The sequence below is a fragment of the Erinaceus europaeus genome, chromosome 16 (genome assembly GCF_950295315.1).
Source record: "Erinaceus europaeus chromosome 16, mEriEur2.1, whole genome shotgun sequence".
In the NCBI taxonomy this organism is placed as follows: domain Eukaryota; kingdom Metazoa; phylum Chordata; class Mammalia; order Eulipotyphla; family Erinaceidae; genus Erinaceus; species Erinaceus europaeus.
This window is the reverse complement of record NC_080177.1, coordinates 69,077,905-69,096,422: the sequence shown is the minus strand read 5'-3', so window position 1 is coordinate 69,096,422 and position 18,518 is coordinate 69,077,905. Positions and strand designations below refer to the sequence as shown.

Here is an 18,518-nt window from a genome sequence, read left to right as displayed (position 1 = left end):
GATAGGAGGAGAGAGAAAGAACTAGACATCACACTGGTACATGTGCTGCAGGGGACTGAACTCAGGACCTCATGCTTGAGAGTCCAATACTTTATCCACTGTGGATCCTCCTAGGTCACAAGAAATATGCATTTTGTTTTTTTATAGAGACAGAATGAAGGAGGGCATAGTGAAGAAGAGAGAGAGAAAGAGAGAGAGAGAGAGAGATCTGCAGCACTGCTTTTACTATTCATGAAGCTTTCCCTAGACTGGGGAGACAGGGGCTTGAACCTGGGTCTATGCATATGGTAACATGTGCTTTACCTGGTGTGCCACCACCTGGCCCCCTCTCTTCTATCTTTCTGGCTGTCTAAAAAGCAGGCTAGAGCAGTGAGGTCCCATACCTGCAACTAATTAATAATAATAATACCAATAGCGGCAGCAAAGCAGAACTAGGGAAGTGGGAAGACAAGCCATGACTTAGAAAGGAGGCAAGGAATAGGAGGTGGATGGGTGGCAGGGGCCACTGGGGGGCTGCTGGCAGGCATCCACCTTGGCCTTGATGAGCTGCTCCATGTTGGAGGTGACATCGTCCAGCTCCAGCTTGAACTCGCTCTTCTCCTTCTCCAGCTTCTGCTTGACGCGCTGCAGGTTGTCGATCTGCTCGCCCAGCTCGGCCACGCTGTCGGCGTGCTTCTTGCGCAGCGCAGCGGCCGTGGCCTCGTGCTGCAGCGTGGCCTCCTCCAGGTCGCGCCGCATCTTCTGGAACTCGGCCTCGCGCTTCTTGTTCATCTCGATCTGCACGGACGTGGCGCCGCCGGCCTCCTCCAGCCGCTCGCTGATCTCCTCCAGCTCCCGGGACAGGTCTGAGCGCAGCTTCTCCACCTTGGCCCTGGCGGTGCGCTCGGCCTCCAGCTCCTCCTCCAGCTCCTCGATGCGAGCCTGGGGGCACACGGAGGCGGGACCAGACCTGGGCTCAGCAGACCTCCCTGGGAGCCCCACCCCACCCCAGGCTCTAGAAGACTTGGTTCTAACAGTAAAAGATGGGTGTGAAAGGATTTGGGGAAAATAATTTGAACAACTGAGTTAGCCTTCCCCTAGAACAGACCATCACCCATTCTCTTGCGGAAGAAAAGAGGCTGGAGTTTGTCTGCTGGAAGAGTATAGAGTCTGTGGGATGGTTTATGCAGATTTGTGCCAAAAAGATCAAGAGTTAGATAGAATGAGGGACCCACGTTCTTCTGACCAGACAACCAAAGATGGAACACAGCATCTGTTCTAGAGGTAAGACCAGAAGTCATCAGGGACAGAGGGAGCTTCAGATCCACTGGGTAAGGGCAGGTGGGGGCATAGGGACCCAGGGGCCATGCATGGGCTCTCCATGTCACAGGAAGTCAGGCAAGAGCCTGTGACTGTCCTGAGATCTTGTCTAGTCCCATGCCATTCCTGTCTTATTCAGCTGTTTCTGAGGGTGCTCTGGGGGGGGGGGGCTGTGACAACTCAGAACCTCCTTTTTATCTATAGCATATAGCAAGTGACTGTAATTCTGAGGAGGACAGCCTGGAAGAGGGGTTCCAAGAAGCCGAAAGCAGCCCAGGACTCCATCACCCACCCTGGGTATCCCAGGACTTACTTGAAGCTCTTTGAGCTTCTTCTGCAGCTGACTTCCCAAGGCCTGCTCATCCTCGATCTTGGCATTGAGGGCATTCAGCTCAAAATCTTTCCTTTGGGGAAGCAGGGAGAGTGAGCATTGGAGAGGGTGGGGCTTGGACTTAGAAAATAAAGAGTGAGGGGAGTCGGGCTGTAGCGCAGCGGGTTAAGCGCAGGTGGCGCTAAGCACAAGGACCCTCATAAGGATCCTGGTTCAAGCCCTGGCTCCCCACCTGCAGGGGTGTCGCTTCACAAGTGGTGAAACAGGTCTGCAGGTGTCTGTCTTTCTCTCCCTCTCTCTGTCTCCCCCCCCTCCATTTCTCTCTGTCCTATCCAACAACAATGACAACAATAATAACTACAACAATAAAACAACAAGGGCAACAAAAGGGAATAAATAAATAAAAATAAAATATTAAAAAAAGAATATTAAAAAAAAAGAAAGTAAAGAGTGAGATTTGGAAATACAGCTTCTGTAGCAGATGTAGGGTCTTTGAAACTGGCAGCTGTCAGATTTAGTCCCAGAAAGAAATGTGGTGGGAGGAAGGCTGCAGATGACAAGTCCTGGCTTGGTGGGGCTCCCCCCTTTGGTCTTTGTTTTCTCACCTAGAATATGGGAGTTTTGGGGGGTCAGGTGGTGATGCACCTGGTTAAGTGCACACACTATAGTTCAAACCCTGGTTCCCACCTGCAGGGGGAAAGCTTCACAAGTGGTGAAGCAGGGCTGCGGGTGTAACTCTGTCTCTATCTAGCTCCCACCACCCCTCCCGTCTCAATTTCTCTCTGTCTCTATCCAGTAGATAAATAAAATATTTTTAAAAATAAAATGGGGGTTTGGGGCTGAGTGGTAGTGTACCTGGTTGAGCTCACACATTACAGTGTGCAAGGACCATGGTCAGAGTCCCTAGTCCCCACCTGCGGAAGGGAAGCTTCACAAGTGGTGAAATGGTGCTGCAGGCATCCCTCTCCCTTTCTCTCTCCCCTGTCTCTACCCTAAACAAACAAATAAATAAATAGACAATAGCAGTGCTGGACTACATTTTTTCAGGGGTTCTCTTTAGCAGGTTTTGTTGTCTGTTTCTGAGAGAGACAGAAATTGAGAAGGGAGGAGGGGGCAAGAGAGGGAAAAAGAGAAATGCTTGCAGCCCTGCTTCACCACTTGTGAAGTGTCCCCTATACAGGTGAGGACTGGGGACTTGAAAGCGGGTCCTTGCACATAGCAACATATGTGCTTCACCATGTGTGCCACTGCCTGATCCCTTCCTTTTAGCTCTTATGTCCCTTGATTCTGTCATTTTATTTATTTGGGCAACTTTGAATGACTTTCTTGAGCCTTCACTTGGTCTTTGAGAGAGTGAGATTAAAAGGGTTTTGAAAAGAGACTGTCATGTCTGAGGCTCCAAAGTCCAAGGTACAATCCCTCACACCACTATAAGCCAGAGCTGAACAGTGCTCTCATAAAAAAAAAAAAAATGGTTGGGGGTAAAATGTGGCCAAGTGTTTAATCCATTCACTCTACAGCTCCTGTGGCTGAAGCAGTGAGACGTGAATCCTCACAGAGACGAGGGGAACTAGTGATGATGATTCTGAGAGCCTTCCAAATCCTGACCCAAAAGCACCACAAACGTGTCAGTTTTCCAAATGTGTCCACAGACTTAATGGCCTCCAAGTCTAGAAGGTGACTGAGCTATTTGGAAGAACTTTCAACAAGAATCAGAACTAAGGTCTGTCAGCACAGAGCAGCGCACAGCCCCGGACTTGATCAGCATGACGCTGGCCGAGTTCTAGGGCCTCAGCCTCTCTCTGGAGAACCTGAAAGGGGCTTCCCTGAGAACTTTTGTGTAGAGCCTTTCTTCATGGTGAGACTTGAGTATAAGAGGGTGGAGCTATTATTTTCCATCTCTTCTGAGTGATCAATGAGAAAAAAAGGCTAACAGAAAAACAAGACAGGAAGGAAGGTAGGAGGGACAGAGAGAGGACCAGATATTGCTTCGCTCTGGCATAAGATGGTGCTGAGGATTGAACCTGCAACCTCTGGGGCTTCTAGCATGCAAGTTGGTGCTTTATAGTGGGCTTAGCCAGTTCCCTGCTGCCCACAATTTTGCACCCATGTTTTGAAGCTGCATCTCTGACGAGGAAGGTCCTGGCTCATCCTAGAAGTCATAGACACAGCAGGCTGCCAGGCTGGGTGAAGAAGAGGTGATGGGGAGGGGCCCACATTACTTTTTCAGCCGCTCGTCCAGCTGCTGCTTGTCATTCTCCAGGTCCATGATGCTCTCCTGGCTCAGCTTCAGGTCACCCTCCAGCTTCCGCTTGGCTCGCTCCAGGTCCATGCGCACCTTCTTCTCCTGCTCCAGGGACCCCTCCAGCTAGAGGGAGAGAAGGTACCAGTGTTTCCCTGGGGGGGCAAAACATTCCAAAAGAGGTGGCTTGCAAGGTGGGGAAAGCTTCCTGCAAGGGAGCCACATGTCACCAGTACTATGAGCACCTGAGCATGCTCAGCAACTGCATGAACAGTGCGTGAATGAATGGCTGCATTCTGCATCCTCAATAATCCCTGGACTCCAGACACTACTGACATAAAACTGAATAGACTCAAGTCCTGCCTAAAGGCAGCTCACAGCCTTATGGCTGAAACGAAGGCCTTGGTAATAGATGGGCCGGCACAATAGCTCTGCTGAAGAGTGGGCAGCTTTGCCAGGTGCACAGCCCTGGTTTGAGCCTGGCCCCCATTGCACTGAAAGTAGCTTTGGCACTGTGGTGTGTATTTCTCTCTCCCTTTCTCTCTCTCTATCTCTCTCTCTCTCTGAAATATCAGTCTGGAACCATGAAGTCTCAGAGAAAGCAAACAACTAGGTGCCAGACTGTGGTGCACCTGGTTACATGCACATAGTATGAAGCACAAGGACCTGCAGGATCTGGGTTTGAGCCCCCAGCTCAAACCTGCAGGGAACATGCTTCATACGTGGTAAAGCAGGCCTGTAGGTGTCTCTTTTTCTCTCTCCCTTTCTATTCCCCCCCCCCATTTCTCTCTATCCTATTGAGTAAAATGGAAAAAAAATAGCCACCAGGAGCAGTGGATTCATAGTGCTGGCATTGAACTCCAATGATAACCCTGAAGGCAGAGAGAGAGAGAGAGAGAGAGAGAGAGAGAGAGAGAGAAAAGTGATGACTCAACAGAGATAGGTACAAAGGATTATCTGTAGGCACGTTGATCGCACTGTCTAAAATATCAGAAGATAATCTTTGAGCAGCCTCAGAAGATCTCAGATAAATGCATCCATGTTCTTATGACAAGACCCTTTAGATCCCAGGTTCAAAAGTGGGACTATGTAAGCTTGAAGCTAAACTGAGATAAGGAAGGCCACCCCATTGTCAGCCATAGCAGTAAGGGGTGACACCTAATTCAGATGGGCCACTCTTCCCCTGCCCAGCCTTGGCTCACTTCTAAAAAGAGATCAGGGAAGATGTTCCTTCCAGACACTCACACACACACACAATGTCTATCTGGGATCTCTACCATTCTACTCACATCGTCCACCTGCTGCTCCAGCTTGACCTTGGACTTGGTCAGCGTGTTGACCTTGTCCTCCTCAGCCTGAAGGTCATCCAGGGCCTGCTGGTGGGCCTCCTGCAGAGCTTTCTTCTCCTTGGTCAGCTTGGCGATGATCTCATCCAGCCCAGCCATCTCCTCTGTCAGGTTCTTCACCTACCGACCCAAAGCCCCTCCCCTTAGGGTCAGAGGCCCCCAGCCTGGGGGCGGTGGCAGTGGCAGGCCCCTTCCCGTGCCAAGGGCTGCGCTGCCTGGGGACCCCGCCGGGGCCTGAGTCCTGGGAGGGAGGGCCCGGTGCAGCGAGAGGAGAGAGGCCGGGTCGCCTCACCTTGTTCTCTGTGGCGTGCTTCTCCTTCTCCACCTTGGCCAGGGTCAGCTCCAGGTCGTCGATGTCCTTCTTGAGCTCGGAGCACTCATCCTCCAGCTTGCGCTTCTTGGCCGTGAGCTCGGCGTTCATCTCCTCCTCGTCCTCCAGCCTCTCGGTCATCTCCTTCACCTTGGCCTCCAGCTGGATCTTGTTCTTGATCAGCTGGTCACAGCGCTCCTCTGCGTCTGCCAGGTTGTCTTGTTCCTGAGGGCAGCAGTACGGTGGGGTCCATGCCCATGGGTGGGTCCTCACTGATAGCTTGTAGTAGAGCCTTACCCCCCCCCCCACACACACACACACCACCATGCCTCATAGGGCAGCCAGGACAGCCCCAGTGGAGAAGAGACCCAGACGATGGAGAGGAGTTTGGGGGCACAATGTGCAGAGAGCAGAAGAAAAGGGATTCTCCATTCCTAGTCTCCTCCAGTATAAGGAGGGAAATGCATTTGCTGCCACCAGCTCTTTATGTTATTTGCAACCCAGTGAGCCAGACAGATGACTGTGACCCCATTCCAGAGATGGCACTGGTGTTCGAAGACAGTGCGTGTGTTGTCCGAGGTGGCAATGCTGTCATAGGTTTAGGTTGGGGAGGCTAATGCTGTTTCTCCCTCCTTTCGTTTCTCTGTAGGAACCTCTACGGAGGTCTTTGGGAAAGGTGATCTCAGGACTTTCTGGTGGCAGGGGGCTAAGCTGGTGAAACCCTGGCTGGGGGAAGGAGGGGAGGCTCACCGCCTGCACTTGGAGCTGAAGGTCATTCTTCTCCTGCAGCAAGGACACCATCTTCTCCTCCAGCTCTTTGCGCCGAGACTCGGATTTCTCCAGCGCCTCCTTGACTCGCCCGAACTCCTCCTTCATGTTGGCCATCTCCTTCTCCGTCTCCGCGCTCTTCAGCAGAGGCTTGATCTTGAAGTAGAGCTTCATCCAGGGCCAGTTCTTGACCCCCATGAAGGCCCGGATGTTCCACTGGATGACCAGCAGGGCGTCCCTGCACAGACGCAGTAGGAGAGGTGGTGAGCTCTCCTCCCTTCTTCCTGCGCTGAGGCTCTGAGCTCCAGTAACACCCTCTCCCTCCACCTCAAGCCCAACAGGTCTGAGGGAGCCTCTCCTGCTTCTCACTCTCTATTTCTTTTCTTTTCTTTTCTTTTCTTTTCTTTTCTTTTCTTTTCTTTTCTTTTCTCTTCTCTTCTCTTCTTTTCTTTTCTTTTCTTTTCTTTCTTTCCCTTTTTACCAGAGCACTGATCAGTTCCAGCTTAAGATGGTGAGTTGGATTGAACCTGGGATTTCGGAGCCTCAGGCATGGATGTCTATTTGCACAACCATTGTGCTATCTACCCCCAGCCCCTCCCCCTCATTCTCTAGGTCCTTCCCCTCCTTTTTGCCCACCCCCTGCCACCTCCTCATTCCCAGCTAGCCTGGGCATCTCCTGGAGTGAACTCACCTGCGTTCTAGCAGCTTCTTGAACTCCATTCTGGAGAGCACGCCACGGGACTGCGCCTGGATGCGCGTGATGATGCGGCTCAGCCTCTCGTCCCGCATCTCCTCCAGCAGCCCCAGCAGCCCTGCCTTGAAGAACACCTGTGGGCAAGGTGCATGCAGGCAGGTGTGGGGGGCAGTACTGGGATGGGGGGAGCAGGGGGAGGTCTTAGGAAGAGCCACAGCCTCACAGAGAGCCCGGGCTTAGCACGAGGCCCAGAGACTGGCACCGGGGAGCCAGAGGCCGACTGGGGCCTCCCTCTCCCCCCTCCTCACCTTGGTGTGGCCGAACTTGTACTGGTTGTGGTCGATGTCCAGGGAGCTCAGCAGCTTCTCTGCCCCCTTCCTGCTGTCGATGAACTGGCCCTCCGGGATGGCCGCTGGGTTCAGGATGCGGTACCTGGGAGGGAGGGGTGGAGAGAGGGAGGGAGGCAGGAGGGAGGTGAGGTGCCCGGAGTTGCCACCTGCTCATGCTGTGAGCCTGCCTCCCAGCCACCCCGCCACCCCCAGTGGGGGCGTCCCGTCCCCTGCCCACCTCTGCCGGAAGTCGCCATAGAGGATGCGGTTGGGGAAGCCCTTCCTGCAGATGCGGATGCCCTCCAGCACGCCGTTGCAGCGCAGCTGGTGCATGACCAGGGGGTTGTCCATCACCCCTGCGGTGGAGACATGGAGGTGAGCGGGTGTGAGGGGAGAGCACTCCGCTGAGAGTCCAAAGCTCTGGGTTCTGATCTTGGTTCAGCCACTTATACCCAGTAACCTTAGCACGCCGGTTAATAATAGCATTCTATTTGCTTCATTTTTCTTCCCAACTAAACTTTTTTTTTTCTTCATTATTTTTTTATCTTTTTTTTTATTATTTTCTTTTTTTTTTTTTCTAACCCTAACCCTAACCCTAACCCTAACCCTAACCCCCAACTAAACTTTTAAGAGCAACTTAAGACTCACGTTCTTTGTTTTATAGGACTTGTGTCCATTATCATAAGTGGTAGCCAGGGGAGACATACCACGTTTTTTCCAGAGTGGAGAAAACTTAGAAGGCTAAGGGACTTGGTTAAGGTTGCTGAGATAGTCAGAGGAGACTCAGAACTTGAACTCTGACTCCTTGAGTCGCCTTCTCCTGAGTTAAACATTCCAAAAGCAAGGTGGTGCTGCCTAGAGGTAGTACAGCTGATAGAACTACTTGCAAGCCATAGCCCGCTTTTCCCCCTCTCTCTCCCTATTGATCATAAATAATCCCAGGGTGGGGGAAGTAAAATAGGACTTGGGAGACAACATAATGGTTATGCAAAAAGACTTTTTTCATGCTAGAGGCTTTAAAGTCCAAGGTTCAATCCCTAGCACTACCATAAGACAGAGATGAGCGGTGCTCTGGTTAAAAACAAACAAACAAACAAACAAAGTATCACTGAGGGGCATCAGGGGTGGCAAGACGCCATGCAGGACAATAGGAGAAGAGTGAGATTTGGAGAGCATCGTAGCCCAGCAGACCACCTGTCCATCTGTCCAGGCAGGTGTCTCCAGCCATGCTCCTATGACTGAGTGCTGGGCTCACCTGGAGACTTTGTCTCGTTGGGGATGATGCAGCGCACGAAATGGGGGTGTGTGGAACGCAAGTTGGTCATCAGCTTGTTCAGATTCTCCTGTGCCCATGTGCCCCCCAAATCAAGAGGGAAAATTAAAGAACATGAAGGAAAGAGAGGCAGGAGAGGGGTCGAGGGGTAGGAGGGGGAGATGGAGACGTGCGTGGAGCTGAGGAGAACAGAGGAGTGGTGGGGCAAGTGGGAGAGAGGCCGGACAGAGAAGAAAGTCAAACACAAAGGAAGGTAGGAGAGGGCAGTGGGCAAGGCCCTGCACTCACCCTGTGCAAGGCTGACACCGTTTGGAAGGATGAGCCCTTCTTGGCTTTGCCTTTGCCTTTTTCCACAGCTGTGGAAGGAGTGTCAAGAAGAGGACATGTGTACATGGTGAACATTAAAAAGCACATTACAGTTGTTCTTTGCTTATGTCAGGATCTGCACTGTGGGTTCCTCATCTTCTCCACCTGATCCCACCCCACACAACTCATAAGCCACAGTCCAGTATGCAAGTGTTGAACTAGTGTAATCCACCTGCCCGAGCTCCACCCCAGTATGCAAGTGTTGAACTAGTGTAATCCACCTGCCCGAGCTCCACCCCAGAACCTCTGCGCACTGGCCCCCGGTGTCAGTCTCCACTCACGGGCATCAGCTCCAGCATAGTTGGCAAACAGGTTGCTGAGCAGTTTGAGTGAGGACTTCTGGTACAGGCCCACCACCGTCTCGTTGAGCGGGTCCTTGTTCTTCTGCAACCAGCCCAGGATGTTGTAGTCCACAGTGCCAGCATAGTGCACCAGGGAGAAGTGGGCCTCCTGCTTGCCCTTGATGTTGCGTGGTTTCTGGAAGTTGCTGGACTTGCCCAGGTGGTTGTCGTACAACTTGGCCTTGAAGGTCATGTCTGTGGCCTTGGGGAACATGCACTCCTCTTCCAGGATGGACATGATGCCCATGGGCTGTGGGTGGAGGGGGCAGTGCCAGTCAGCAGGTGGAGGGTTCCTGCAGGGCTAGATACTCGCTTGGGGGTCCTTAGAGTAGTGGGGGTGCCAGACTCTGGCTCAGTGTATAGTTCTCCACCGAATGGGGCTCAAGATTGTCTGATTTACCAGGACCAAGACCCTAGTACCCACCTGCAGGAAGGAAGCTTCACTAATGGTGAAGCAGTGCTGCAGGTGTTTCTTTATCGCTTTCAATTTCTTGGTCTTTCTGATTGGTTGGGGGGGTGGGTTTAGGAGTCTGAGAAGGTAGAGGCTACAGGAGCTTCACACCTCACCATCCAGACCCTGAGGTGCTGGGAATGAATGAGGATGGTGCCTTCTTACAAGCTCTGCTCCCTGCCCCCAACTTACTTCCTGCTCCTGGGCTGTCTAAGGCAGAGCCTCTGGAGACCCTAGTTGGGGTCTTCCGGAAGGTGCCCAGCTTCCCTGCATCTGCTCTTAGGCTCCTGGGACAGGCCTCTCTCGGGAGCCACCCCACACACCCCCGCCTGGTGCCAGGATAGCACAGTGCTCTGGACACTGGGGCATGGGTGCCTCTGCTACTCAGCCCCACTCCCTGGAGGAAGCAGAGCTGCACGCGGCCGGAGGAGGCGGGCACCTTCTCGATGAGGTCGATGCAGGCCTGCAGGTCCATGCCGAAGTCGATGAACTCCCACTCGATGCCCTCCTTCTTGTACTCCTCCTGCTCCAGCACGAACATGTGGTGGTTGAAGAACTGCTGCAGCTTCTCGTTGGTGAAGTTGATGCACAGCTGCTCGAAGCTGTTGAACTAGAGGGTGGGAGGAGCGGCCCCATCAGGGGGGCTGGGTGCGTGGGGGAGCCCCAGAGGCCAGGGGTCAGCCTGGATGTGACCGGCCTTCCCGGTGGCTCTGAGCTTGCAGAGCCCTGGGCTGGGCGTCTAGCTGGCCCCCCAGGAGGGACTGTGCATCTGCACAGCTGTGAGCTCTTGCTCTCCCCCGACCCCAGGGCCCTCCCCCAACTCACGTCGAAGATCTCAAAGCCGGCAATGTCCAGCACCCCTATGAAGTACTGGCGAGGCTGCCGGGTCTCCAGGCTGGCGTTGATGCGCGTCACCATCCAGTTGAACATCTTCTCATACACAGCCTTGGCCAGCGCCCCGGTGGCATATGACACCTGAATACAGGAGAGAGAACAGAGGGTGGATGTTCTGGGGATGGGAGTGCCTACACATCCACAGAGCCACATCTGCCTCCCCAGCCCCTGCCCCTGCTCCCGAAGACCCACCTGCTGGACATTCTGCCCCTTGGTGACATATTCATTGCCCACTTTCACCCGGGGGTGGCACAGCCCCTTGAGCAGGTCGGCTGAGTTCAGCCCCATGAGGTAGGCGGACTTGTCGGCCTCTGGAGGGAAAGAGCAGATGGTAGAGTTGGCAAAAAGGGATGAGCCCTTGGTGGATGTGGCCTCCTGGGCTCCCCAGAGCCTTCCTCCTTCTCAGATCTCACCTTCAGTGCCATCGGGCTCTGCCTGCTCCTCCCGCTGCTTCTGCTTGAACTTCATATTTCCAAAGTGCATGATGGCCCCTGTGAGCTTGTAGATGGAGCTCTTCTCCTCTGAGGTGAAGCCCAGCACGTCAAAGGCATTCTGTGGGCAGAACCAGATTTGGGGGATCCCAGGGAAGGAGATATAATGGTAGGTAAATGAAGTCCTTCCTCAGCTGGAGAAAGAACTGCCTCCAGAAGCCCTGTGGGTTCCAGTATGCTCTGACCCAGGAGGGACACCCAAGCAAAGGCACCAGGTGCAGGAGCAGCAGAGATAGGGCCCAAACAGTGCCATATCCAGCTAAGCACACATGGCACAAGGTGCAAGGACCCAAGTTCAGCCCCCTGGTCCCCACTTGTAGGGGAAAAGCTTCACGAGTGGTAAATCAGGGCTGCAGGTATCTGTCTTTCTCCCTCTCTCTCTTCCCTCTCTATTTCCCTCTGCCTCCAACAAACAAACAAACAAACAAACAAACAAATAAACAAGGAGGTACAAATGTATACCTTCATCTTGGTGTAGGCTCCAACTCTCCTGGTGCTATTCTGGGCTACCCGCTAATGTTACCTCCTATTGCATCTCCCCCCTTCTTCCTTCCTTTCTTCCTTTCTCTTTCCATCTTTCTTTTCTTTTTTGTTGCCACTAGGGTTATTTATTTATTTGCCTCCAGGGTTATTGCCGGGGCTCGGTGCCTGAACCATGAATCCACTGCTCCTGGAGTCCATTTCCCCCCCTTTTGTTGCCCTTGTTGTTGTAGCCTTGTTGTGGTTATTATTGTTGCTGTTGATATCATTCGTTGTTGGATAGGACAGAGAGAAATGGAGAGAGGAGGGGGAGACAGAGAGGGGGAGAGAAAGACAGACACCTGCAGAAAAGCGACTGTGAAGCGACTCCCCTGCAGGTGGGGAGCCGGAGGCTCGAACCGGGATCCTTACGCCAGTCCTTGCGCTTTGAGCCATGTGTATTTAACCTGCTGCACCACCTCCCAGCCCCCTCCACTAGGGTTATTGCCTATACTACAAATCCACCACTCCCAGCAGACTTATTGTTTCATTTTTTTCCTTTATTGGGGAATTAATGTTTTACCTTCAATATATTTACTTATTTTATAGGACAGACAATTTGAGAGTGAAGGAAGAAAGAGAAGAGAGAGGGAAAGAAAACAGAGACACCCACAGCCCTGTTTCACTGCTTGTAAAGCTTCCCCCCTACAGATGGGAACTGGGGCTTGAACCCTGGTCCTTCTGCTTGGTAACGTGTGTGCCCAGCTGCGTACACCACCACCTGGTCCCTTCTTGCTTCTTTTCTAGGCTCTCATGTTGCTTTTCTGCATGGCGCTACCTAATCTTTACCTCGTGGTCTGTCCTGCCCCCTGTGGCTTCTCCCTGACTCTTCCCAGGTGATATCGTATCTCGTGGCCTGTCTGCCTCTAGGCCCTGTGACTTTCAGCCTTCTGGTCCTGATTTAACATTGAATGCAGGTTGACTGTGTATCATCAGACCCCATGCCCCACACACCCTGGTCGTGGGGACCATGCTGGACCAGACCATGTTGAACAACACTGGTGCCAGTGTCTTGGCTCCTGGTCCAATGAGGTCAGCCTCTTGTTGCTACTGCCCTCACCTCTCCTGGGTCCTCATACACTTACATCCGTGGCCATGAGCTCCTCAGCATCATCAATTGAGGCCACAGTGGTCTCTCCCTGGGAGATGAAGGCATAATCGTAGGGGTTGTTGGTTATCAGCAGCATATCTGGGGAAGAAGGGGCACTGGCATGAGGCACAGCCCCACCCACCCACCCACCCACCCCTACCACACACAGGGCCTGCAGGACAGCATGCACCCAGGTCTAATGGGGCCCCACAGAACTGAAGCCAGCACACCAGAAAGCTCAGCATGCCGCAGAGCCAGTCCCTGAAGAGGGGACTGGGTTGCCATGGAGACTGTTGGTGGCTCTGACTCACCCAGCAGCTCAGGCTTTTTGTTCGACAGGATTTGGTAGAAAATGTGATAATCTCTCTCTGATTTTAGCTGGAAAATAACCCTGGATTTTTCCAGTAGGTCTGTAAATGGTAGGAGAGGAGGAAGAGAAAGAAAAGGTTCAAGGAAATGGAAGAAAATGAACAATCAATTAACAAGCAGAGGAGAGAGAAGGGGAAGAGAGGGGAGGAGAGAGAGAGACCACATACAAGGACAGAGATGAGAGAGTCCCAAAAGGAGAGAAAGAAGCTTAGAGAAAAATATACAGAGTTAGAGATAAAGAAAACGCAGAGGAAGTCACCTAGAGAGATGGAGACACAGAAAAGCAGAGACAGAGATAGAGTGAAGGAGACAAAGAGATAGAATCCCAGAGAAAGGCAGAGAGAGAGAGAGAGAGAGAGAGAGCTCAGGCTGAACCCTGAAGAGCATGGCACTCACAGGTCTCTATGTCTGCAGAGGCCAACTTCCCAGTAGCCCCAAAATGGATGCGAATGAACTTCCCCTGCAGAGAAGGAGGAGGGCAGTGAAATGCTGGGGCCCGGCTCCTGTTGGATGCCCACCCTCAGCCAGGCAGACCCCATCTCACGCCCAAGGTCGGGGCCACGCACAAAGCGAGAGGAGTTGTCATTCCGCACGGTCTTGGCGTTGCCAAAGGCCTCCAGGGCGGGGTTGGCTTGGATGATCTGGTCCTCCAGGGTGCCCTGGGGGGTTCAAGAAGGTCACAAGGTGAGGGTCTTCTCCCTTTGTGCGGAGCACGCCCTTGGGGACAGCTGGCCTACCTTGCCTGGGTTCTGGTCCTTCTTGCTACGGTCCCCAATGGCAGCGATGACTGCAAAGTATTGGATGACCCTCTTGGTGTTGACGGTCTTCCCTGCCCCGGATTCTCCACTGTGGGGACAGCCGGGGGCTTGTTAGGTACTGAACTAGCTCTGCTTGAATCCAGCTAGCCCCTGGTCAGGAGCAGATACTCAGCTCTGCTGTTAGTGAGCACCCCAGAGCAGCAAGGCCAAGTACATCTAGTCCTGTGACATGTGGGGTCAGAGATGGCAGCCACAGAGGACGCCACAGGAAGGTGCTGGGTTTGGGCAGGTGGGAGCTACTAATCTGTCTGGGCAAAGTTCATCAGAGAAGGACTGGGTGATTTAGGCTAGGACTGGGTGTGGGGGTCTACCCTGGTAGAGTGCGCAAAGACCTCAGGTCCAGCCTCTGGTGCCCACCTGCAGGGGGCAAATTCACCAGTGAATTTAGTAAAGCAGTGCTGCAGGGTTCTCTTTCTCTTCCTTTCTCTCTCTGTCTCTCTAACTCCACTCTATTTATTTTATTTGTTAGAGACAGAGAAGTTGAGAGGGGAAAAGGAGATATAGAGGGAAAGAGACAGAGAGACACCTTCAGCCCTGCTTCACCACTCATGAAGCCTTCCCCCTGCAGGTGGGGACCAGAGGCTTGAATCCGGATCCTTGCACACTGTGATGTGTGCACTTAACCAGATGCAGCACTGCCTGGCCCCCTCTCCTGCTGGCCCCCTCTCTTTCCTGCTCTCTCCCTCTCTCTCCCACACCTCCCCGCCCCCTCAAAAATTGCCCAGAGTGGGAATGGTGGAGTTTTTCAGGCACTGAGCCCCAGCAATAACCCTGGTGGCAAAAATGGGGGGTGAGGTGGGGAAAGGGCCTGGAAGGCTGAAGATGGCCTCTGAAGGGAAGATGAAAGAGAATGAAGAAGACAAAGAAGATGGATTTGTAGATAAGTGAGTGATGAGCTGGAAAGTGGAGGGAAGGAATAGGAGAGTGAGTCAGAGGGAGAGGGGAAGGAGGGAGGAGAGAAGAGTCTCATCAGGGAAAGGAGAAAATCAGGAAGAGAAATGTGGGTCTTTGTCTGGGGCCTAAGCTCCTGTTGGGGCTGGGGCAGGGCAGTTCTGGTGGGCCACAGGGTAGAGCCACACTCACGTGATCAGGATGGACTGGTTTTCTCTGTCTGTGGGGAGGACAGAGGAAGGAAACATCATTGTGCTGCGCTAGACACCCCACCTCCCCAACTCCCCAACTCCCCTTGGGCGAAGCAAGAAGGGCACTTGCCCCCCAGTAGGCAAGGCCCTCACCCGTCAGCATGTACTGGTAGGCGTTGTCCGAGATGGAGAAGATGTGGGGCGGGGCCTCACTCCTCTTCTTGCCCCGGTAGGCGGCCACCACCTCTGCGTTGTACACGGGCAGCCACTTGTAGGGGTTGACGGTCACACAGAAGAGGCCCGAGTAGGTCTGGGGGGGGGGCAGCCAAAGGGGGGAGCCAGTTACTGGTGATGAAGAGGAAGGGGGTGACGGTTCCAGAGTGAGAGAGAGAGAGCCCAGGAGAGGAAGAGAGAAAGGAGGGGGAGGGCCAGGCTGTGACACTCCCGATGAAGCGCACACATTACAATGCACAAGGCCCCAGGTTCAAGGCCCTGGTCCCCACCTGCAGGGGAAAAGCTTCACGAGTGGTGAAGCAGGGCTGCAGGTGTCTCTCTGTCTCTCTCCCTAGCTCCCTGTCCCCTTTCAATTTCTCTGTCTCTATCCAATAATAAATAAATGGTAAGTAAGTAAATAAACTTTTTAAGAGAGAAGGGAGGGTGGACAGTGCACCGAAGGGGGGGCAGCCCCCAGGGGATGTGGGGAGGAGGACGGAGTGCAGGTGTGCAGAAGCTCTGGGCCTGGAGGGTCAGGCTCCCGGCACTGGGGGCGAGGGCGGCGGGAGGCCTCACTTACGTAGATCATCCAGGAGGCGTAGCGCTCCTTGAGGTTGAAGAGCACCGCGGGCTCGTGCAGGAAGGTCAGCATGGCCATGTCCTCGATCTTGTCGAACTTGGGCGGGTTCTGCTGCAGCACCTGGTCCTCCTTCACGGTCACCGTCTGCAACAGCCCCCAGGCCAGCCCTGGTCAGCCTGTGCCTCCTCTCCTCCCCGGCAGGGATAGGAGTGACAGAGAAAGTGGGACCAGGAGAGAAGGAGCTAGGGTCACAGGGAGGGAGAGCTGCCTGTAGGAAGCCAGGGTTCCACTGTCTCCCTGGAGGGGAGGGGACGAGGGCACCCTGGGTTTGGGTGTGTGGTTGTAGGGTAAATGCTTGGGGCAGCTCCTCCGTCTGGTCTCAGGCAAGGAGCCAAATTGTCACCTCCACTCTGGGGTGGCCTGTCACCCACCTTGCCATTCTCGGTCTCGGCAGTGACTTTGCCCCCCTCCCGAGACACAATCTGGGCCTTGACAAACTCCTCCTTGTCATCAGGCACAAAGACGTCCTTCTTAAGGTCAAATGGTCTAGTCTGGGCTTCTAGACGCTCCTTCTCGGACTTTCGCAGGAAGGGGGCAGCAGCCCCAAATGCTGCCATCTCGGCGTCCCCCATGGCCACACCTGCAGGGGAGTGGGGAGGCAGGAGGAGCCGCTGACCCTCACACCGCCCCCTGTGTGCAGACTTTCCTGTGTGCAGGAGCCCCACAGCCTGGCATCTTGTTCAGGGAGCTGGAGGGGCTGCCCAGTACCTTAACTCAACCAGCCTTGCAGACCTGATGGGGATAGGGGGAGGGGGGTGGGAGTGCATTCTTGTGAGGCTGGGGCTCTCCTGAAGTGGAGCGGGGCATCCTAGGCTGCATTTACTATTATTTTTTTTACTATATGTAAATTAAGAATTTAATTTTTAAAAATAATTTAATTCAATAAAACAGTCTTAAAAATGATACCATAGATAAGACATAATGAAATTGAAAATTGATTACAACTCCAAAGAGAAAAAAATTGAGAACTCGCATTAAGAACATTATTAAAAGGAGTCAGGTGGTAGTGCAGTGGGTTAAGCACTGGTGGCGCAAAGCACAAAGGCCCGCATAAGGATCCCGGTTTGAGTCCCCGGCTCCCCACCTGCAGGAGTCACTTCATAGGCGGTGAAGCAGGTCTGCAGGTGTCTATCTTTCTCTCCCCCTCTCTGTCTTCTCCTCCTCTCTCCATTTCTCTCTGTCCTATCCAACAACGACGACATCAATAACAACAACAATAATAACTACAACCATAAAAAACCAACTAGGGCAACAAAAGGGAATAAATAAACATTTAAAAAAGAACATTATTAAATAATTAATAAATATTAGAAATATAGTCATGGTTTTAGTCTGTTTCCAATACTATAACAAAACATCACATGCTATGTGATTTATTTATTTATTTATTATTATCTTTATTGGATAGGGACAGCCAGAAATTGAGAGGGAAGGGGAAGATAGAGACACCTGCAGCACTGCTTTACCACTCATGAAGCTTTCCCCTTGCAGGTGGGGACTGGGGACTTGAACCCGGGTCCTTGCGAACTGTAACATGTGCACTCAACCACGTGCATCACCACCTGGCCCTGCTGTGTGAAGTTTAAAGAACAGTAGAAATGTATTTCTCACACTTCTGGAGACTGGAAGTCCCCAGGTGCAGACTTCACATTGTGAATGGGTTAGGAAGCTCTATAAACCCTCTTTCTTTTTTGTTTTTATTATTATTGGTTTTTTGTTTGTTTTGGGTTATCTCCGGGGCTCAGTGCCTGCATTACAAATCCACTGCTCCTGGAGGCCATTTTTTTCCTTTGTTGCCTTTGTTGTTCATCATTGCTATTATTATTGTTGTTGTTGGATAGGACAAAAAGAAATGGAGAGAGGAAGGGAAGACCGAGGGGGAGAGAAAGATAGACACCTGCAGACTTGCTTTGCCGCTTGTGAAGTGACTCCCTTACAGGTGGGGAGCTGGGGGCTCGAACCAGGATCCTTAGGTCTGTCCTTTTGCTTTGCACCATGTGCACTTAACCTGCTATGCTACTGCTCCACCCTCTGTGTTTATTATTTTTTAAATTTTATTTATAAAATGGAAATATTGATAAGACCATAGGGTAAGAGGGGTTGAATTCCACACAGTTCCCACCACTAGAGCTCCATATCCCATCCCCTCCCTGGAAAGCTTTCCTATTCTTTATCCCTCTGGGAGTATGGACCCCTTCCTGGGCTTCTTGTGGGAGTAGGAAGCTGCTGTCCACACTTTTGACCCTTTCTGGCCCCCTACTGGTCACAGGTGAGGAGCTCCAGGAGGCCAAGCTGGTATACCCAGGTAAGTTGGGAACCCACTAGCCTGGCCTGGGGCTGTCACCCCCATTCACCCCAAAGCCCCCACATTTACTTCTTACCTTGGTTTCTCAAAGGAGTTTCCAAGACAGGAGGAGGAGGTCAAACCTGCAGGGACCTGGGAAGGGAAGAGGGAAGGCTGCATCAGGGTCGCTTCCCTATGGCTCCTTGGTTCTGCAGATAGGCTCCACTCCCCGGAACCAAGTGCTGGTCAGTCTCCTGGCTCTGATCTTCATCTTGCTGATCAAGTATTATTCCCTTTCCACCCCAAGCCACCCCCCCCACCACCACCACCCTTGTCACCAGGGTTATTGCTGGGACTTGCATGATCGA

The 18,518-nt window shown here is 52.8% G+C and overlaps 1 protein-coding gene across 1 annotated transcript in view; it reads right to left on the bottom strand.

The window, feature by feature from the left end:
* LOC103128269 (myosin-7) overlaps positions 1-18,309 on the bottom strand; it is a 28,616-nt gene extending 10,307 nt beyond the window's left edge. Inside the window, exons 1-26 of the mRNA XM_060175312.1 lie at positions 18,248-18,309; positions 16,238-16,446; positions 15,807-15,950; positions 15,167-15,323; positions 15,015-15,042; positions 13,851-13,959; positions 13,680-13,772; positions 13,510-13,573; positions 13,056-13,154; positions 12,740-12,843; positions 11,058-11,196; positions 10,837-10,955; positions 10,576-10,725; positions 10,190-10,360; positions 9,240-9,549; positions 8,881-8,948; positions 8,575-8,662; positions 7,558-7,675; positions 7,299-7,422; positions 6,988-7,124; positions 6,279-6,534; positions 5,511-5,753; positions 5,162-5,338; positions 3,853-3,998; positions 1,613-1,703; positions 532-921 (exon numbers count right to left, since the gene is read on the bottom strand). Of these exons, the coding sequence (XP_060031295.1) occupies positions 532-921; positions 1,613-1,703; positions 3,853-3,998; positions 5,162-5,338; positions 5,511-5,753; positions 6,279-6,534; positions 6,988-7,124; positions 7,299-7,422; positions 7,558-7,675; positions 8,575-8,662; positions 8,881-8,948; positions 9,240-9,549; positions 10,190-10,360; positions 10,576-10,725; positions 10,837-10,955; positions 11,058-11,196; positions 12,740-12,843; positions 13,056-13,154; positions 13,510-13,573; positions 13,680-13,772; positions 13,851-13,959; positions 15,015-15,042; positions 15,167-15,323; positions 15,807-15,950; positions 16,238-16,438 (3,726 nt within the window). The 5' untranslated portion in view covers positions 16,439-16,446; positions 18,248-18,309. The remainder of the gene's footprint in view (positions 1-531; positions 922-1,612; positions 1,704-3,852; positions 3,999-5,161; positions 5,339-5,510; positions 5,754-6,278; positions 6,535-6,987; positions 7,125-7,298; positions 7,423-7,557; positions 7,676-8,574; positions 8,663-8,880; positions 8,949-9,239; positions 9,550-10,189; positions 10,361-10,575; positions 10,726-10,836; positions 10,956-11,057; positions 11,197-12,739; positions 12,844-13,055; positions 13,155-13,509; positions 13,574-13,679; positions 13,773-13,850; positions 13,960-15,014; positions 15,043-15,166; positions 15,324-15,806; positions 15,951-16,237; positions 16,447-18,247) is intronic.
* Positions 18,310-18,518: the final 209 nt, after the last annotated feature.